This window comes from Talaromyces atroroseus, assembly GCF_001907595.1.
Source record: "Talaromyces atroroseus strain IBT 11181 chromosome Unknown scaffold_2, whole genome shotgun sequence".
Lineage (NCBI taxonomy): Eukaryota > Fungi > Ascomycota > Eurotiomycetes > Eurotiales > Trichocomaceae > Talaromyces > Talaromyces atroroseus.
Genome location: NW_017971434.1, coordinates 826,254 through 845,622, shown reverse-complemented (window position 1 = coordinate 845,622; position 19,369 = coordinate 826,254). Strand labels below are relative to the sequence as shown.

The window sequence follows — 19,369 nt, the reverse complement described above, 5'->3', positions numbered from 1 at the left end:
TTTCTCTGTCGTCAAAAGCTGAATTTTCAAATGCGTAGATACAAGCAAAAGTGGGAGCCTGCAGGTAGGATTGAGTTTGTAGAGTGCAGAGTTGAAAAGGTCAGGGCAACCGCGCCTTCCCATTCTGTTCGATTCTACCCAGAAGGTGCTCCTTCCTCACCGGACTCCCACTTTCACTTTTCACGCTTCTCTCTCTTTGCTTCTCTCTTCTCTCTCTCTCTCTCTCTTTTCCTTTTTTTCCTCGCCTTCGCCATCGTCATCCCTTGAACAAAACAGTTTGACTCATCGCTGACTTCTTTATTATTTGACGGCAGAGAGCGGTGTTTCTTTCTCTTCCCTTAATTGCGCATCACTGTCACCTCCAAACACAACCAGTCTAAATGCTTTCAGCTACAGAAACCATGCAGACATCAGACTCGCCAGTGAGGCACCGGCTCGAACTCCTTGAGCGGACTGTATATGCCTTGCAGGCCCAGCAGCGCGTCCTTGAATATCGCATGCAGTACGTCGAGGACGAAAATAAAGCTCTACGACAAGCTGCATTCGCCAAGGGTGCATCAGGCTTTGGCAAAACCTCTCTTCAGGCTTTTGTGCAACCACCAACTCCAAACGTAAGTAGGAAGTAGTTAATGGCTTCCGTGATGTTTACTAAATGAGTCCGCAGACCTCGTCTAATGACAATGCTCATGGAGTAACCGACACGAACACTAAGAACGCACCCAATCAACTTAGTAACCAGTCATTGCCATTATTGAGTTTACTGGACGAACCCAGCCTCCTGAGCACACCTATCCTTACGCCAGCTACCAAGGTGAGTTGATACAACTTTCTATTTGAGTATAGCTAACATCTTTCAGATCATCACCAATGGAACAGCTGTGGCCGAATTTCCTACTTTGACTCCATCTAATAGTGTATGCTTTCCTGTCTCTTTGATCTATTGCTGCTGCTGATATGAGTTAGGCACGCACACAGTCTCGTCTGACAGCAAGCAGTGAAGAATTTGTTTCTGCTTCAACGCCGTCTAGAAATGTATGTTTTGCCATCTCTTTAGTCTACTGCTACTGACATGTATAGCCACGCATACAGTCCAGTCTGGTAGCGACCAGTCCAGAATTCGTTTCTTCTTCACCTACTTCACAAATCCTGTTAAAATCTCCGGAGCTGACCAATGCGAAAAATGCTGTCACCGACGCCACACAGGTTGCGATTAGTGAAAAGAAACAGGATATGGTACCGTGGGATGGGACAATTGCATGGAAATTTATGCGTCTATTCAAGGACAAAGACGAGGAAAAGCAGGCTATGTTGTATTCGATGGACAACTGCGAGCTCAAACTGCAAGACGAATGGATTTTTCAATACGGTTTACGCTACTTGCCGAAAGCCGACGACAAGGACATATACCGTACCATTCGTATTGAAAACCTCCCTGAAAATACTACGCTGGACAGGGTACTTGCTGAGGTCTGTTACGGAGACGTATTCTCGGCCGATTTACTGAATACATTTCCGATCACTGGTTACCACACAGCAAGAGTGGTGTTTGTACATCAACAATCAGCCATGAAGTTCTGCAAATACGCAAAGAAGAAAGGTCTGGTGATACAAGGCGTCCGAGCTTGTGTGGCTCTTGAGAAAACCGCAACATACCCGGTGGGCCAATATCTGGAAGAGTCAATTTCAAGGTACGGCTGCACTCGCTGCTTAGCAATTACCAAGGTTACCGAGCCATTGGTTACATTCATTGAAGAAATACTCGCCGATACATACCTTAAGGACTGCGTTGAGACTCATTCCAAGGAGCACATCGATATGTTGGAGGATGTCGACATGTTGGAGCAGGAAGCAGCTAATATCAAAATCTCTCTGAGTTTTCACTCTGTCAAAGCAGCTCTATTTGCGTACAGAGCGTTCCAGCAGAATTCCTTGCTCGGCAACGACGTTCTCAATTTCGCAAAAGATCCATGCAATCGCCTTCCTATGTAAGGGCTTGAAAGGAGAAGCAGCGGGGGATAAATAGATGTGAATCCTTCCATCATTTTGTATTCCTCTTTGGGTCTTATTTCAAGCCACTGTTCATGATCTGACGTCCTGTCGTTGACTCCTTCACTTTACGAAGAAAGGTAAGAAAATCGGGTTCCTTAAATTTGACCGCCAGAAATGAAGAGAAGAAACTACCGAGAACTAGCCATGGCATACTAGAATGTCTTAGAATGAAAGCTTCAAATACATAGGTACCACCCGCAATCGCGAACGGGTCTTATGCAAAATTAGAGCTTCCCAATATACAGTGTTTAATCATAGTTTGCATACATATTGTTTCTACTGACCTGCAACAAAACTCTAGAACATGGCTGCGATTGTTGTCAAGCTGGTACATGCGGGTAGAGCTGGCGTATGTTTAGAGTTAGGGCTAATGAGGCGAGAACTGGAATAGGAAATATCGGCTTTTTGATCGATTGATAATCATTTAACTACATACTGCATGAGATTGATCCAAGCACGATACCTCGCGGATTCAGGTATAATGATAATACTTATGCAATGACTAGTTGAATAGGAAATTCTCGCAGTTCCCTGTTTCTCCCAAGACAGTTAGTTATATGGCGACGTCTAGAATCCACCTTAGCGTTCGTTATGCATATGATCTAGAAATCATCTTCGGAGGTGATTGGTAATTGGGTCGATTAGAACACTTTTCTTCGTCGTCACCGTCGTATGGCTCGTATAGATCGTATTGACGCACACCCCTCATCCAAGATCAATATGCATAAATCCAATGGTGTCGCAATTTGCAGGGTTGCTACGGGTTGACGCCTGCGGCCGGGCATTGCTGCAGGTGGGATAGGTAGGTAGGTCACGTTCCAACCATTCCGGTTGAGCCATCCCTCCCACTCGTTATATCACTTGCATTTCCCTCATGTTTCCAGCAATTTTTATCTTCCTAATGACCTTCCTCACAAGCCTGTTTCATTAGATTGATGGTAGCTGATTCCCGTGCAAGGTAATTGCTTCGATCAATTGTTATGGCTCTTGCAGAGTTGCAGTGGGCATCCATATTATTCTACACTACGGTCAGCGTAAGATAACCCAGCTGGCCAACTGTAATTACTTGAATTGGCTTCGAGTACCTGATTCTTGTGGATTTTATTACTGATCTAATAAAGGAATAGACTCTTCTTTTCCTCCTTACGAAATGTGTCTACAACGTCTACTTCCATCCTTTACGAGATTACCCTGGTCCTCTGCTGGGTCGAGCAACTCGCCTCTACCACTTATATTATGATCTTACCGGAGTGCAGCATTCAAAGCAGAAGGAATTACACGATATATATGGCGAAGTAGTGCGTATCGCGCCCAACGAGCTTTCATACAACACGGCGCAGGCATGGTTTGATATTTGTGGTATGTTCAGACTCAAGGCCACATCTATGTCTAAAATATGCATGCAATCGCCCACCGAGACCGTAAAAGGAGCTAATGTAAACCCTACCTACACTTAGGCCACCGTACTCGGGATCGCCCAGGCAGCTTTGAGAAGGACGAGGGCTTCTTCGGCGGCACTGAGAAATTCACTGACACACATATCATAATTGCCAAAGACCAGGATCATCGCCGGCTCAGGAGGTTGCAATCACATGCCTTCTCAGAAAAGGCATTGACAGCGCAACAGGACGTTATCAAAGTCCACATTGACACGTTCATCGACCAGCTGCAGAAACGAGCATTACCAGCAAGCAGTAAGCAAAAGGGCGGGAATTTGGACCACGGCGGTGTCATTGACATGGTGCAATGGCTCAATTTCTTGACCTTTGATACTATTGGTGATCTTGCATTTGGGAGCCCATTTGGATCGCTTGTGGAGGGGGTGCCTAGCCGGTATATTGATGTTATATTCGGGCTTGTCAAGTTTGGAAACTGGTATCGAGCTGCTAGGCGTTTTCCTTCGCCCTTAAGGGAGTTGATGGTGATTGCCATGATTCCGAAGAATCTGATGCAAGACCAGCAGTTTCAACATAAGATCAGTGGAGAAAAGGTTGATGAGCGGATGAAGAGAGCCACGGAAAGGCCTGACTTCAGTAAGTGCTTCTTTCCAAGATGATAGTTTCGTGGCATGTCTAAAAAGCCGAAACTAACAACAACACTACAGTGTCCTATTTCCTTCGTGCAAATGAGGAGAACGGCATGACAGTACGAGAGATCAAAGCCGGGGCATCGATATTCCTCATTGCCGGCAGCGAAACAACAGCCACCTTGCTAGCAGGCGCATTCTATCTTCTGCTCACTAATCCTAAGTATCTTGATCAACTTACTGATGAAGTGCGTACCACTTTCAAATATGAATCCGACATAACTATGCAATCAACAGCTGGTATGCCATTCCTGCAAGCCGTACTACAGGAGTCCCTCAGACTATACCCTCCGGCTCCCAACACCTTCCCCAGAGAGACACCGGCGCCCGGAGAGATTGTATGCGGTAGATTCGTTCCGGCAAAAACTGCAGTCGGAGTACATCAGTGGTCTGCCAATCGATCGAGTCGCAATTTCTATTTGCCTGACGACTTCATACCTGAGCGGTGGATGGGCATAGATGAACGATTTGAGCACGACAAGCGAGATGCTACCCAGCCTTTCTCATATGGTCCGCGAAACTGCATTGGACAGAAGTATGATTGTTTCTCTCCGCTGTTTAGTCACTATCTTTGCTGACTCTATGCCTGATTTTAGTCTAGCAAATGCGGAAATGCGTTTGACAATGTGCCGTATCTTATGGAATTTTGACCTTGAATTGCACGATGACAGTCGCAATTGGATGCAGGAACAGAAAACCTTTACACTGTGGGAAAAAGAACCATTAAAAATTCGATTGCGAAATGTCTCTCATTAACAGAGGTATCTTTTATCTTTAAATATTCGATTTAATGGAAAGTAAATTCCCCCGTGATGACTCCTGTCGGTGACTGGCATTCGACTCTTTTGTGCTGGAACATTGTATGCAAGAACAATGTAAAACAAACTTAACTTGTTTCATAAATGCGAAGTCTTTCTCTTTGCAGCTCTTGCACAGAGATCAGACAACATATGCCCAACTTTGTCGAAGTCCTCTAAGGCAAGGTAGACTTGCCCACTTAACCTAACCCACATCTGACTCCCGTGATAGATCAAAGGAACGAACGCTCCATACTTGTAAAACATTGTTTTCTCAATCCACGCATGAACCGACTTGTGCTTTTCTTCTTTGATATCCTCATCGGAGAAGGTAAGCGGCAACCGTACCATTGTCAAAGGACATGCCCTCTGGTCGTCATCTCCAAGGACGTCTGTTCCTAGAATGCTAGCCACGCGATCCGCTCCTTGCTTCGCAAGGGTAATAGTATACGTTAGAATCTTGTCTTCGCCACCGCACTGCTCTTCTCTGAATTTGATGGCGTCCGGAACACACAGGTATGGCGCATAATCCATGGTTGCCACAAAGTCGAACAGATACACAAACGTTGATTTGGTGCTTGCTGGTAAAGGATTGTGAACCTTTGGTCTTCCTGGCCGTTCTGCAGGGTTGTATCCGTGGGATGTAGGGAGTGAGGTTTTGATGAGATGTTGATTCCGAGCTGGGACGTGTAGGATTGCACAGGACCGGGGTGTGTAAAGCCATCTAACGGTAAGCTGTCAGTAACAAGAACTGCCCGTTTATTTCATGGCCATTTTCAAGGCAAAGCGCAACCTACTTGTGTAGATTACTAACGAAAAAGTCGGCGTCTAAGCTTCGCATGTCGAGCCCAATACACCCGACACCGTGAGCACCGTCTACCAGACTGAGAACATTGTACTTCTTACACAGGGAAACCATCTTTTCAAACGGCAACCGAAGAGCGGGAAGGCTTGAGACGGTATCAAAGAGGGCAATGCGTACCCCTTTGTGGGAGATTGCATCCTCGAACCTTTTCAGGATCTCATCACTGGACATCGGATACCGCATATCTACTTTGACAGCCTCGACCGAATCCTGCGGTTTATAGGTATCGACGATATGAATCACAGCCTTTTCGCAGGCACTGTATGTTGTCCCCAGATAAACAATCTTGTCGCCTTCCTCGTACACCAGGTTGCGCAAAACGGTGTTGACGCCGGTTGTGGCGTTGGGGACTAGCACCACATTGTCAACGTCGGCATTGATTAGCTGCGCGACTGCGCTGCGAGATTTGTCTATTAACTCTGGCAGCTCGTATCTCAGAAAGCCATCGGGCTGAGCATCGATACGCCGCTGGTAATTGTTCAAAGCTTCTCGGACGGCAAAGGGATAGGCACCAAATGAACCATGGTTGATATTGATATTGCCAGCGGTGAAGGGGAAGGAGGAGAGGAGTCGGGCTCCAAATATGGAGGAAATATCAGATGAAGCCATTCTTTTTCTTGATCCGTTTCTTCGTCTGCCTCTAAACTAGTAGATTTTTTTGGGGTTCTTCTGGCGTAAGTAACGCCGCCAGCCTGTCTAATAACCTTGGAATGTGACGTGGAGCACATGGCCCAGCGGCAGATCTGAGTCACATCGTCTCTACAACGATTTGTCCACAGAATTTCATACCGGACAATTCTCGCTGTCACTGAGATCTGAATGGCCCATCCGGGAGATGATAGATTTACAACAGTTCGAATACATACTTCTCCTTCCCTAACGAGCTAAGTGCTCATCACAGGGCGCGGGCCTAGATCGGGAGTCAGCCTCTTATCAAAACAATTTTCGAGTACGCATATCTATATTACATAGAAACATGTTAGATTATCGAAACTGGGTCTTGAAGATAGAAAATATGGGCGATGATAGGCCTTGATGTTTTCTGAGCCTGCTACTCTAAGAGCGGAAACGAGAAGCGGAAATGCAAATTTTATAATAAAAATACATTGCCATGACAACTAGTGACTGGACCTCATAAAGTTCGCTTACTATAAACAGACCAAAAACAAAGTGTGTCCGATTCTCTCAACAGTTTCTACCATGCGTATAGTCGCACGCTATAGAATGTGCCTCGACTTCTTTCGGTTGTAGGCCCGCTGGTCCTTCAGCCACTGCCGATAGCCTTGCACACTGCCGATTTTCTCGCCGTAGTAGTCAGGAACGGGATTCGCAATGGAGTTGGCAGAGGGGTCGACGCGGAAGCGCTTGATGCGGTCGAAAAATTCTTTCTCTTTCTATAATACAGTCAATCAATTAGGAACTTGTATCTAGATAAATCAGGCATCTCGAAACATAGTAAAGGAACACTTACAATAGCAATACCACTCCGGTACTGTCTGTTGACGAGACCCCAGAGCGTATTGCCGAGAATCGGGCCGATGAGCCATCCCAGAGCACCGCAAGCAGCCGTAGCAATACCAAGGACAATGAAAGGATCTAGCCCCATTACTTGCGCACCGAGTGTGTCAATGTCCTGCGTAGAAAGTACTTGAACGCCAATGGCAGTGCTAACAAAGGACGTAAGAATTGAGGAAGCAAGTGAGTAGCGCCGGCGAGAGGCGCGCAATTTGAAGAATGTGTTCCAGTCAAGCAACGCTGCGGCACTTTTCTTACTGATAGTATCCGACTGGGTCTGCTTCGAGGCCCGCGCGCGGAGACCGGCAGATTCGCTGAAGTTGCGCTTGATGGATGTGATGATAAACTGCGACGAGAGGCGTGAGCTTGAGGGAGTGGCCGCCCTTTGGAGAGGAATCTGTGTTCGCGCAAGGCTGTTCATCGAGATATTTTTATGGTCAATGGGACATTTTGTCGACAATCCGCTGATATAGCGCTTCAGGACGGCGTGCTTGGTTCGTGAAGAGTGTTGAGGGAAAGTGGTTGTTGGTGTGAACGGAGTAAAGCAGCAGTAAAAGCGAGAGCCCCCCAACACGGCATTCCGCAGAGAAGCATTGGCAACTGAAGAATGCATCTTGCTGAACGGAGTTGAAAACCAGCAAAAGAGTGAAATTCCGCTGGTGCTGGTGCTATGCTGTGTCGTGCTAGAAGAGTTGTGGTTTTCCAAGCTCAGCGAAGATGTCGTAACTGCCTTGCCGGCCCACTTTGGGGATTATGTAATTGCCGTATGCCGCTCCGACCTGTGATTGGCTGATCTTATCTACTTTTTGGTCTTTATTTGCACAGCTATGAATTGTCTATGTTTCTCTATGTCGTTTCATATGTGCACGGAACATCTAAATCCTCGGGTCCTGAAATGTATAATTCCAGACATCACATGTCAACACCCATCTTTATCAGCACCTACGTTGGTTATGCTCGAATCCTAGCAAATATATCGTCGAGTGTTCAATTGTGGAAATCAGGTTCTTTGACGTGCCCTGATCGTGCCCGTGGGCGCTCCGCTCTGCCGAATCCATTGATGCGGCCATATAGCCACTTGAGTGTGACGGTGTTGACAGCCATCAAAAAGGCACTTACAAAGAAGAGCCCAATGCGTCCCTTAGTATCTAACAACTCGAAGAGCGGATAAGGATACCTATTCTTATCAGCTAAAATGCTTATATCTAAATTGAATCAAGAGCAAGGCTTACCATCCGTTGATAGCGTAGCATTTTTCAATCCAGAACCAGTAACCAAAAGCGATGCAACTGGATAGACCCATAGCTGGAAGGGCGGAGATTGTCCAGGGAGGCGAGAGCAAGAGAATGTCGAAAAGCATCACAATGCTTGGAATCAAATGGAATCCCAGATCTATAACAGCTTAGTAATAACCTAACCTCCGTGCGTAAGAGAGTCACTACCCACCGACGTGAAAAGGAATAATCAGTTCGTCTTCGGGCATTAGAAGATGAGGATCAATCTGAAAAATTAGTTTGATATACCGCAAGTAAATTGATTGTAGTCTGTCATGATGGCTCCTTACCAATCTGATCCCCCAGTATAACAGGCTAATCAATACTTCCATCGGAGCACTGCATACTGACAAAAGATTTTTCAATAAAAATAATCGCCGAGAGAGCGTAATATCTGCCAATAGACCGACGGCGAACGTGCAAGTTGACAGGGAAAGGCCAATAATTGTCAGAAAAACGAAGTGCCAACCGTATCCGTCCGAACTTGGGGTTATGGTCAATAGATGCCCCTGGCTTAACTGAGTCCGGCTGCCACTCACGCATGGTTTGGGTTGTCGACAAGGCTAGCCGAAAGTTAGTCGATCAAGGTAATTTGTCTCGTTGCTTGGAGTTGTAAACCTACAACTTAAACGACGAAAAGAAACTCGCCAGTCCGAGGATCTAAGGTGCCGTCAGCCATGGGATTTTTTAGAGGTGATTGCTTGAACGGCCTTACATGGACTATGGCGGAAGCTCCTCTACTAGGGCTCGGGAGTTGCTGGAGCGGGTGATGCTTCAGCAGCAACTCGGACGTTTTGGAGACAGACATTGGGAAGATGGAAGGAATCAACGCAGAATGGATTCCAACGTTGTGCGGCGGATGGGGTCGGGCTTGAGGACATCGACTTCAACGTCATCAACAAAGCTGCAGCCAGCCAATCGGCGGTCATCTTTTCCCTTATCGAGAGGCTACGCTAGATCAGGACTAGCGCATATACTGGCACCCACTTAGAAGCCAGATCCAACTGGAAAACGTTGTTCCGGCGCCGATGCCTGGTCAACCTCCGCCATCATCAAGACTTCTTCTCTCAAGTCCAGCAACGACGAATTATCAGATCAAGCCATCTCCTCATAGCCAGAACATTTGAATTGCTGCGAAAAGCGCTATTGCCGCGTCGCAGCAAAAGAATTCACACCAGCATAGCATCCTACTCGTTTTTATCCAACAGATCGCAACCGGCGAATCCCGGCCAATTGTCTACCTCGATGACTAGGAACAAGATAATCACTCCGTCGATGAAAGCTCCAATAATTCTAGGAGCATCTACAGAAAAATATTTTGATAAATTTCCGGAAACCTTAGACCCAATTTAAGGCTTGATGGCTGCGTACCCGTGTGCAATACTACATTCTAGTCTTCCACCCGCATCTGCCGGACGCTTAGTTTATAATGCCGCGACCAAAACGACCAGGCGCGCCTGAACCAAAGCCGAGAAGTCGTCATGGTTGTTGGTGAGTGCAGAGTCGGGGTTGCAAGCAGGTCTCTGCCTGCCAATCCTCCCCACCGTTTTGCTTTTCAGAAAGGTGAAGTAAAAGCTAACAGTATGATTAGGCCTTGTAAAAGACGTAAGATCAAATGGTATGTGCGATATTAAGTTTGATAGATGTGCATTTTAGGAATTCTATACTAAATATCTGGAAGCGACGAGGGAAAACCATCATGCTCAAACTGTCTGCGTCAAGGCGATACGTGCGATTATAGTATTCGTCTTAATTGGGAGGGCCGTACGAAGAGAAAGGCTCCCGATCCTGCGACACCAAATTCAAATTCCGGATTTGTGTCATATTCAGCTAATCTCCAGCAGTCTTCGCTGATTTCTGGAGTAGACCTGACTTCTCCAATTGAAGTACCTGGATCGATTCAACACGAATGGTCTGTAGTCTCAAGCCCGTATACAAACAACGCTGGCAACATTTGGGTCTCAGGAACCACTCCTGTCTCTCCCCCATCGGTATCTGCCAAGTCGCCTACAGGTTCTGATGAGCATAGCATTGCATCTATCAGTCATGCAATACCTACCGAGAACCCAGCTGTGCGATCCATGGCTGAACGAGTTATGCCCTCGCCAGAACTAGGCTCGTCTTTAATAGTGCACGAGACTGTACAGCCCTCACAAACATATCCATTCTCGGATTCCTCCGTGTTTGATCCTATGGGAATTAGTTTCCACGCACTATCTTCGTTCTCGTTTGAAACCAATTCCGTTTCACAGCCAGTTTCATTTCTACGTGATACCTCAGCGGGAGAAGCAGTGGCTGTTGCAACGTCGCCCACAAATAACTCGTACAGGGCTAAACGTTACAAAATGCAGGATGGGAACGTTGATTATCAGCATCGAGAACGAACAACCTATGCCACGACTCATTTTTCGTCTCAGTCCCTTGACCAGGGACTAGATGACAGGATATTTGGAGTGGGTTCCCCGACAGGACGGGAGAGATGTAAACCGGTAGTCAGCGGCCATGAAATATTTTTCGGATTTGACTGCGGGAGCCCCGATTATGATTTGAATAAAAACAACGACTCTGAGGCCATTGGACCGATAAGTCCATCCGAGGAGGTTTTTGAGGACGAATTCTTAAGCCCTACATCAGAGGAGACCCCCACAGGATCTATTCATGTTCGAAGAAGGTCGTCCTTCACAACAGGCGCTACAGGAAGGGGCTATTATGTGACGCCTGTCCGTGTTAAAATACCCCGGAGAATGACACCTTTGCCCTCGACGCTACTGGACAATCCAATAAATCTACTGTATTTCCATCATTTTATCGATCATACTGCGCGGATTTTGGTTCCTCATGACTGCGATCAGAACGCCTTCCTGCAAGTTTTACCTGCGAGTAAGTAGTGATCAGTAACTACCACATAATTTTAGTGACCATTTTATCCTTACTTATCATGATGGATAGTGGCTATAACAGATCCAAACCTTCTTAATCTGATGTTGGCGTACTCGGCCAGCCACCGAGCACGTTTCTTGCGCCATCCAGAACCGTCAAATCGAATTGCTCACTGGGTCAGCGATGTCTTCCCTACCCTGCGCCATGCCCTGAACGAACCTCAAGAGAAAGTGACCGATAGTCATCTAGCAACTGCTATTATGCTTTTGTCCCTGAAAATCGTGTCTCCAAGCACCTTTGAAGTGCCCATCACGTGGCAGACTCATCTCAAACTTGCCAGAGATCTGTTTGTTGCTCGCGGAATCTATCATTGTGCTCGCCCAGATAACAAAGTGGCGTATTTCCTTGCACACTGGTTCGGCTATCTTGATATCGTCGGAAGTCTGTCTTGCCGACACAGCGGACCACCCTTACTGCGTACAAACTATTGGTCAACTTCGACGGTGCGCGGTATTCCAGATGACAGTAACGAATACAAACACTACGATAATGATAACGACGACGACGATGATGACAACTACAGAGTTGACTGTTTTGCTGGTTTCACACCTCGGACGGGGGCTCACTTGGCGCGGCTTGCACACTTGACCTACTGTTGCGACGGCGAGCGGTTTGACGACGCGGGCCATTTTTTGACCGACTGGACTCCATCCGAAGAAATGATCCAGGCTGGCGAGTCCCTGTTACAGGATATGCACCGCGCCAGACAGCGTGGACATGTACTGGGAACCCATCACACGGAACTAGAGGACGACGAGATGATAGCCATAGATTTGGCATTTCACTGGTCAGCCGTTGTTCACATCCACCGACGTGTTCTGGGCAGTAAGACGCATTCAGCAGAGGTGCAGGAGGCGATCGACCATCTTTGCAACGCTATCGCCAGGATTCGCACTGGGAGTTCTACGGAGTGTTCTGTACTCTTCCCGCTGTTCACTGCGGGATGCGAGAGTCGCGATCCGCAGCAGCAGTTGGAGATGATGACACGAGTGATGAATTTTGAAGCAGAAGGTCTGAAGCAGGTGTGTATAGATTATTCTCATGACCGACTTATCCTTGGCTAACATTTACTTGCATGACGCAGTTTAAGAATGCGCGCAAACTGATGCAGCGATGCTGGGAAGAGGATCTGCCGTGGATGGCGCTGGGCCAGGGTGAATTTCTAGGGTAGTTTGGTATGAAGCGAGGTTGTAAGTAGATTGATATTACCCGAAGTGGATATGGCAATTTGTTATGACGACATCACACGTGATCGCAGTACTGTAGATGAGGCCGGCGTCGACTGCGCCAACAAGAACGCTGACCCTGCAGAGTAGAAAATGGAAACCGAAGTATGCAAATGTTACTGTAGCAATCAATAGGCGGACGCGTCCAAAGCAGACCATTGCAGGGTGCATATGGCGTCAGCAAGGGCGGTGGTTCAGGGTTCAGGTTCAGATGGCGAGTACCCGCCAGGCCCGCCTCAGGCAAAAATTCTATTTCCGAGTACGTAAGGGAAGACAGGGCACGTTGTGCTTCGTTGGCAGTTGCCTTGTGCACTGTCAACTCAACCTCTTCTTCTCTTGTGCTGGTCGATATATCTTCATCTTGTGTGGAAAGCCATTCGCTCGCTGGATCGATTTGGATTTTGGTTAATTATTGTTCTAGCCGCATCATTCTCTGAGTCCCTCCAATCTCACATTCTCTCTCTTCATGTCGTCGGGTCGCGCAGTGTCGCATGGCCGTGGAGGCGCAGGTAAGCCCTTTTATACTGCTGCTTTGCTTCTTTGCTTGCAACCAATATCGCCTTGTGAATCTTCCTATTGCAAGCACGCTTGTTGTGCATTGGTTTGACTCGTGCAACTCAGGAAACATCCATGCCGACGGGAAGCCAACCACCGCAGCCGACCTCGTCACACCCACCATCAAGCAGGACTTCTTTACGACCGGTCGAGGAGGTTCAGGAAACATGATGTATAACGATAAAGAGCGTCCAGAACTGGCGCGTGGCAGCCAGGACGTCGAGAAGCCCCCGAAACGGTCAGAGGAGAATGTGCAGTTCACAGGTCGAGGTAGGTCTGATTGTTCGCGCACACCCGGTTGTTTCAAGCAAAGAATTGACTAACAATTCAATGTTTCGCTTTTGCCAGGTGGTGTTGCCAATGCCGTGATTCCCAATGTAGAAGAGCAAAAGGCCAAAATCACTGCTGCTGACCCACAGCCCGAGCGACTGCCAGCAAAAGACCGGCCTAAGGAAGTGCCTGGTGGCAAGACCACATAGACGAAATGTCTGTCTTTTCGGAGGGAGGACGTCGTATAGACCGGCGCTCGTGCTTTCTTTTTGTCGACAATGACGACAATATGTCGGGTTTATCTTTTCTTCTTGCACGCGGATGCTCGTTATAATGGTCGACTTTTTTCTTTCTTCAACCTTTGATCCTGTCTGTCTGAGGTTTCAAACAGTTGAAAGTGGCGGATATCCGGGATGCGGCTTGCTCATTTTGATTTCTTGTTTGTCTGCTTGGAATACCCTCCTCGTCAAATGGCGTATAGGCGCATGGAAGGCGCATCTTCCTTTCGATTGTTTTTTTTTTTCTGAGAGACGTGGCCCTTTCCCCTGGTTTTCTGGATTCTTCATTTTCGTATTCTTGTATTTTCCCCCCCTTCTTCTTTGTGATTCAATCCAGCATTGGAAATGTTGATTTGAGACTTTATTGTATAGTTTTTTTTATTATGGTTCACTTGGTTATGCCACAGTCAAAATGAGAACCTCGTCACATTTTAACTGCCGAGAGAGAAGAAGCAATCAAAGAAAGCAAGTAATTATTTTTTATTATCAAGTCCGCAAACACCAGCTAGTCGGGAGGCGTCTACTCACTGCTAACAAACGTGTAAAATGGATTGATTACTGTCTATCATCTCATCATGATACATCATAAATAATCCTGACCCCCCTTCTTTTGGTTCAGCACCCTTGGCGTCAATAATCGCCTCGACTCCAGCACGCACAGTTGATTAGCATCGGTGAAATGCTGTGCCTTTTTTTTTTTTTTTTTTTTTGGACATGCTCTTTTTCCTTTTTTATTCATGAAATAGACTGGACAACGTTTTCCCCGGTACCGAACAATTCAAAACAAGAATGTAGAAAGTATGCACTTGAAGGATGACTGGAGGGAAGGATAGGGAGTAAATACGGAGTAGAAAAAAAATATAGTAGGATCGGAGGATAAAAGAAGAAGGAAAAAAAGTATATCATTCAAACAAAAGAGAATGGCAAAGATAAATGGCCTATCCAATGATCTCTTCCGTCTCTTCGATAATCTCCTCCACGATCTCCTCGACAACTGTATCGGCTTCGGCTTCGACCTCAGCCCTCGCCTTGGGTGTATCGATGGGTATCTCTTCCTCGGGCAGACCTTCGGCATCCTTCTCTTCGGCCAGAAGCTCCTTTTCTTTCCGGGCCCAAGCCAACCATTCGTTGAGGACACGCTTGCGCTTCTCGACCACCGCCGTATTAGCAATGTCGACGGCATACTTGTCTTCCTCATCGAACTCCTTGGAGTACTCGCGCAGGTTCTTCCGGACTTGCTTCTGCTCCTCCTTGCTCAGCAACGTGGGTGGTCGAGGGCGCCACAGGAATTGCTTGAACTTCTCTGTTGGGTTTTCCGATAGTGTCTCACCCGAAAATGTATGGATGTTGTATCCGTTCTCCATCGAGTGAGTCCAGACACTAGCGCTGCTAACAACATAACGGCCCGTTGGATCCCAGTCAATGTCTGTGACACCGTAGTGCTCAGCAGTCTTCAAAAGCATGACATTGGCGTTCAAGTCTTTCTCCTGCTCTGGCTTTTCACCCTCAAAGTCTACATCCCAGAAGTCGAGATCGAAGCTTGTTTGCGAGTGAACCGTGGCAACAACCACGAATCGTCCCTTGGGCGACCAGTAGATACCGTTGCTGTTTTTGCGCTCTATTGTTCGTACAAGCCGGAAGTTTCCAATAGTCGGGCCTTTGACCTTTTCTGGCGCAAAGAAAGATACGGCAGTCTTGGGAGCAGTTGCTGCTCCGGCAACTGCCTCACCGGATGTGATCAAAACGAATCGCTCGCCCTTTGGCTCCCAGGCAAAGTTGATGACTGTATCCTTCAAACTATCAACCACTTCGACTGGAACTCCCTTCTCTTTGATACGGAAAATTTCGAGATTTGTGGCCATGCTCTTCTTGCTCTTGCTGTGGCGGTCAACTTTGACACAAAGGAAAGCCGCTTGCGATTGCCACTAGAGATACGGTCAATATCAATACAACTGTTGGAGGTTTAGCAGAAAGATAACTTACGTGAAGCTTGACATCTGAGACTAAAAAGAGGTTTCGTGTACGGACGATTTCCTTCGAGGGAACGCTCATCAATCCAACTTTGGCAGGATTGCTGCCAATCTCCGGAGTCCAATAAGACAATAATTGCTCGTAGCGCTTGACTCCCTCTCGGACGACAGTAGCAGGGGCCCACTCAAAGTCCACGATACCGTCAATCTTGACAGAAGTCTTATCGAGCAAGTTCATGCGGGGCAATTCGTAGATTGAAATAGACTGTCCCGGCAACATGCGCGCAACAAACTTCTCATCCGCCGACCACTTGAATGCGGGCCATTGGATTTTCTTCTTAGGTGCGGCCGCATCACCTTCGGGGCCTGCGAGATCGTGCGCCACAAAAGATCGCAGAGGCTTTCCCGATTCGAGGTCCCAAATGACTATGTGCTTTCCATCTTCCTCGTAAGTGAGAGGTCCTTGTTGGCCCTCTTCTACTTGAATGGGCCGCGCTGACCAAGTTGTGAGATACTTCTCGCCAGGGGAGAATTCAATGAGTTGAACAAAAGGGTGAGGCAGTTGCTTCTGCTTGGAGAACGAAGCTCCTCCCCAAAGTTGCACACCCTGGGGATGTATCGAAGCAAGGTATGTTCCTTGTGGCGACCATTGCACGAAAAGTTGTGTCCAGTGAGGGCGATCAACCACGTTTTCAGCGGCGTCCTTTTTCATGTTCCAGAAGACGCCAACTTTGTCCCCTCGGTAAAGAGCAAACTGGTCTCGAGCATTCGCGTCACCCAACCATGATCGCAGGTGTTCCTTCTCCTTAAATGGCGGTATTTCGGGCGCGGTGTACTCTTCATCGATACGCCCTTCGCGGCCGTAGCGCTCGATATCTGTAAGTTTGTTGACTAGGAGGGTGTGCTTTCTATCAAGGGGGGCGGCGTGTAGTTGTTTCACAGCAGCTGTGGCCTGCTCTGGTGTTTCGTACTCAACAAAGGCATACCTAGAATGAAAATCGTCAGTGTTGGTGGTTGGTCCTTCCTTTTCCCAGTTTTCATTGATTTTTTTTTTCATTCTCCCTACCCTTCAGACTTATTCTCCTCGTTCATTGGCATGAAAAAGTCGAGCACACGACCGACCGTCTGCAATTTTTTCGAAACATATTTAACGAGCTTTTCCTTGTTGTCCTCTAAAATAAATCGTTAGCGGATGGCGTTCAGGCGACTTCGATGCCGGCATATGCCCGCTCCGTCCAGCAGGTGATATTTCAACTCACCCGGTACGATAGGTAGGCCATCGAGAACGACAAACGCATCGTAGCCTGATTCTAGTCGAACTTCGAATTGTTCGTGGAGATCTATTCTTCCTTGTCAGCGCGCGCGGAGGGGTAGGCCGGGGAAATTTCGATTTTTTTTTTACCGTCAAAGTTGATCTCGTCAACATCGAACTCGTCGTCCGAGAGGTTGTCGATGCTGGGAGCCATCTTGGGCAGACTGAATCAGACACCAGCGGGATAAGTCCAGTTGCTCGTATAGCGAAAGCGCACACAGCAAAATTGTCGTGGACCTCTTGGCTGGCGCTTCTGGTGTTGCACGCACTGGCAGAGGGCAACTAATCTAATTCTGTGTGTGCCGCTTAGTCATCCATGCGAGGCGGCGAGCCAGACAAAACAGACAAACATCAAACATCAAACATCAAACATCGCGCCTGGCAGCTTGCAGCTTGCGCAGCGAGGAACACGCGCCAGACCAGCCGAATAATCAATCCATTCATAGACATCGTCTACAGACTGCTGCAGCCGCCGCCCTCTTTCGTCAGGCTCGTCTGCCCTTGTTGGTGCGCGGACCGGGGCCCCCGGCACGTGACCTGGTGCGAACAGTGACTTCATGCCGCTCCAAACACAGATCGTTCCTGCATCTACTCCTCGTCTTCTTAGGGCCAGCACCCCAGGAAGGCCTGCACATGCCATTATTGGCATACAGCCCAGCGCATCCTCTTTTCTCCGTGGACCTATCTTCATGGTCAGCCGTTCGTTCGTGAACTCTCGACCGAGCTTGCTCGTCCTGTCCATGCCCCACCCGTCATCGTGCCTAAGCGCCGGCTTTAGTTGACTGGCCTTCCATCAACCTTATACTGCTCCGACCTGCTACCGATCTCCTACCAAAGCCCAACATGTCGCGTAAGTCAATCCAACCCCTAGCTCTAATCTAGGTCCCGCGACTGATCTCAATCGCGCCGCGCAGTTTCGTTAGAGCAGCGCGCTTCTTTCACGAAAGTGATTGACTCTATCCTGGCTGCAAGTGACATCAATACCATTTCTTCCAAGCGGATCCGACAGGGACTGCAGGCCACCGTCGACTATGACCTCAATGACTACAAGGTCGGTTCCTTGGTTGGCTATTCTCTGTAAACTGCTTGCTGACATGGAGCAGACAGCTGTCAAGGAGCTGATAATGGAGCGATTTGACATCTTCGCGAGTAAGAAAGACGACGACGATTCGACGCCATCAGAGGATGTGATCCCGTCAACTGAGGGCGTCAACGGCCACTCCCACACACAAGAAACAACCAGTGCGTCTCCAACCTCAATCTCGTCGCCGCAAAGGAAACGCGAGGCGGAAAGCGCAGCGTCAGATGACACGGAGGCCAAAAAGCAACGCTCCGATCACGATATAGATGCGGATGCCGAATTTGCAGCCAAATTGCAGGCAGAAGAGAATAAACGTGCGCGGCCGACCCGGGGTAGTGCTACGCGCAAGGTCGCGCCAGCAAAGAAGAAGTCTAAATCCAAGACGGGCAAAAAGGTGCGGGCTGAGGATGATTCCGACCTAAATTCTGCCTCAGAAGCTGGTCCTAAGAAAGAGGTCAATCGTTCTGGTGGCTTTCATGTGAGAGATCTGCCCCCCGCTTCATTCGTAGAATTTGTTGTGCTCACTGATCAGAAACCTTTGAATTTGTCCCCTGCGCTCTCAGAGCTCCTGGGTGGTGAAGTTGCGGTGAGTTTTAAATTCAGCTTTCATAAGCTCGTGGGAATTACTGATTCGGACTGAAGCTCTCGCGCCCACAAACGGTTAAAAAGGTCTGGGAATATATAAAAGAAAACGGTCTTCAAGACCCGGCAGACCGGCGACAAATCCGCTGTGATGATCGCATGCGTCCAGTATTCAAGCAAGACCGTGTCCACATGTTTACTATGACCAAGATACTGAACGAAAATCTGTACGACCCTGGAGAATAGTCACTGAGGCTACTCTACAAGAGCTGCAGGTACCCCTGCATCCTTGTCCCCCACAGACGCCATACCACCCTTGACACATACCTTGACGAGCAGTCTTATTTTGGGAAATAGAGTGCTGGATTCACGTTAGTATCAAAGGTTACTAACCCTTGCCAGAACCGCCCAATCCCTCGGCTACTTCCGGCGGGGCCCATACTCCATGCGTTCCTATTCATTCATGCTCCATTTTCTTTGGTGATCTCGTGGGCTAGCATCTTCCATTTGTTTATGATCTATTCTGGTGATTGCATGATTGGTCTTACGTTAGCGTTTCATATATCCAT

The 19,369-nt window shown here is 47.9% G+C and overlaps 6 protein-coding genes across 6 annotated transcripts; 3 read left to right on the top strand and 3 right to left on the bottom strand.

Annotated features, from left to right (window-relative positions):
- Nucleotides 1-401: 401 nt before the first annotated feature.
- UA08_02443 (hypothetical protein) lies at nucleotides 402-4,785 on the top strand (the record flags this gene model as incomplete). The annotated part of the gene is made up of 12 exons (XM_020264486.1): nucleotides 402-611; nucleotides 665-811; nucleotides 858-914; nucleotides 964-1,032; nucleotides 1,078-1,985; nucleotides 2,123-2,126; nucleotides 2,351-2,398; nucleotides 2,556-2,597; nucleotides 3,177-3,408; nucleotides 3,507-4,082; nucleotides 4,154-4,670; nucleotides 4,737-4,785. 12 exons carry the CDS (start codon nucleotides 402-404, stop codon nucleotides 4,783-4,785), a joined length of 2,859 nt encoding a protein of 952 aa, XP_020121838.1.
- Nucleotides 4,786-5,031: 246 nt separating this feature from the next.
- Nucleotides 5,032-6,406, bottom strand: UA08_02442 (hypothetical protein; the record flags this gene model as incomplete). Its single annotated transcript, XM_020264485.1, has 2 exons — nucleotides 5,032-5,667; nucleotides 5,747-6,406. 2 exons carry the CDS (start codon nucleotides 6,404-6,406, stop codon nucleotides 5,032-5,034), a joined length of 1,296 nt encoding a protein of 431 aa, XP_020121839.1.
- Nucleotides 6,407-7,014: 608 nt separating this feature from the next.
- On the bottom strand, nucleotides 7,015-8,863 carry UA08_02441 (hypothetical protein; the record flags this gene model as incomplete). The annotated part of the gene is made up of 7 exons (XM_020264484.1): nucleotides 7,015-7,191; nucleotides 7,269-8,054; nucleotides 8,259-8,276; nucleotides 8,432-8,489; nucleotides 8,545-8,704; nucleotides 8,759-8,785; nucleotides 8,836-8,863. The coding sequence occupies 7 exons, from the start codon at nucleotides 8,861-8,863 to the stop codon at nucleotides 7,015-7,017; spliced, it is 1,254 nt and encodes a 417-aa protein (XP_020121840.1).
- A 1,152-nt stretch (nucleotides 8,864-10,015) lies between these two features.
- Nucleotides 10,016-13,786, top strand: UA08_02440 (hypothetical protein; the record flags this gene model as incomplete). The annotated part of the gene is made up of 9 exons (XM_020264483.1): nucleotides 10,016-10,077; nucleotides 10,178-10,204; nucleotides 10,268-11,466; nucleotides 11,536-12,548; nucleotides 12,611-12,693; nucleotides 12,888-13,011; nucleotides 13,174-13,261; nucleotides 13,374-13,577; nucleotides 13,656-13,786. The coding sequence occupies 9 exons, from the start codon at nucleotides 10,016-10,018 to the stop codon at nucleotides 13,784-13,786; spliced, it is 2,931 nt and encodes a 976-aa protein (XP_020122283.1).
- A 1,007-nt stretch (nucleotides 13,787-14,793) lies between these two features.
- UA08_02439 (Eukaryotic translation initiation factor 3 subunit B) lies at nucleotides 14,794-17,291 on the bottom strand (the record flags this gene model as incomplete). Its single annotated transcript, XM_020264481.1, has 5 exons — nucleotides 14,794-15,780; nucleotides 15,839-16,811; nucleotides 16,892-16,997; nucleotides 17,085-17,165; nucleotides 17,228-17,291. The coding sequence occupies 5 exons, from the start codon at nucleotides 17,289-17,291 to the stop codon at nucleotides 14,794-14,796; spliced, it is 2,211 nt and encodes a 736-aa protein (XP_020122282.1).
- Nucleotides 17,292-17,980: 689 nt separating this feature from the next.
- UA08_02438 (hypothetical protein) lies at nucleotides 17,981-19,046 on the top strand (the record flags this gene model as incomplete). The annotated part of the gene is made up of 4 exons (XM_020264480.1): nucleotides 17,981-17,987; nucleotides 18,052-18,188; nucleotides 18,241-18,804; nucleotides 18,861-19,046. The coding sequence occupies 4 exons, from the start codon at nucleotides 17,981-17,983 to the stop codon at nucleotides 19,044-19,046; spliced, it is 894 nt and encodes a 297-aa protein (XP_020122289.1).
- Between the last annotated feature and the right edge of the window lie 323 nt (nucleotides 19,047-19,369).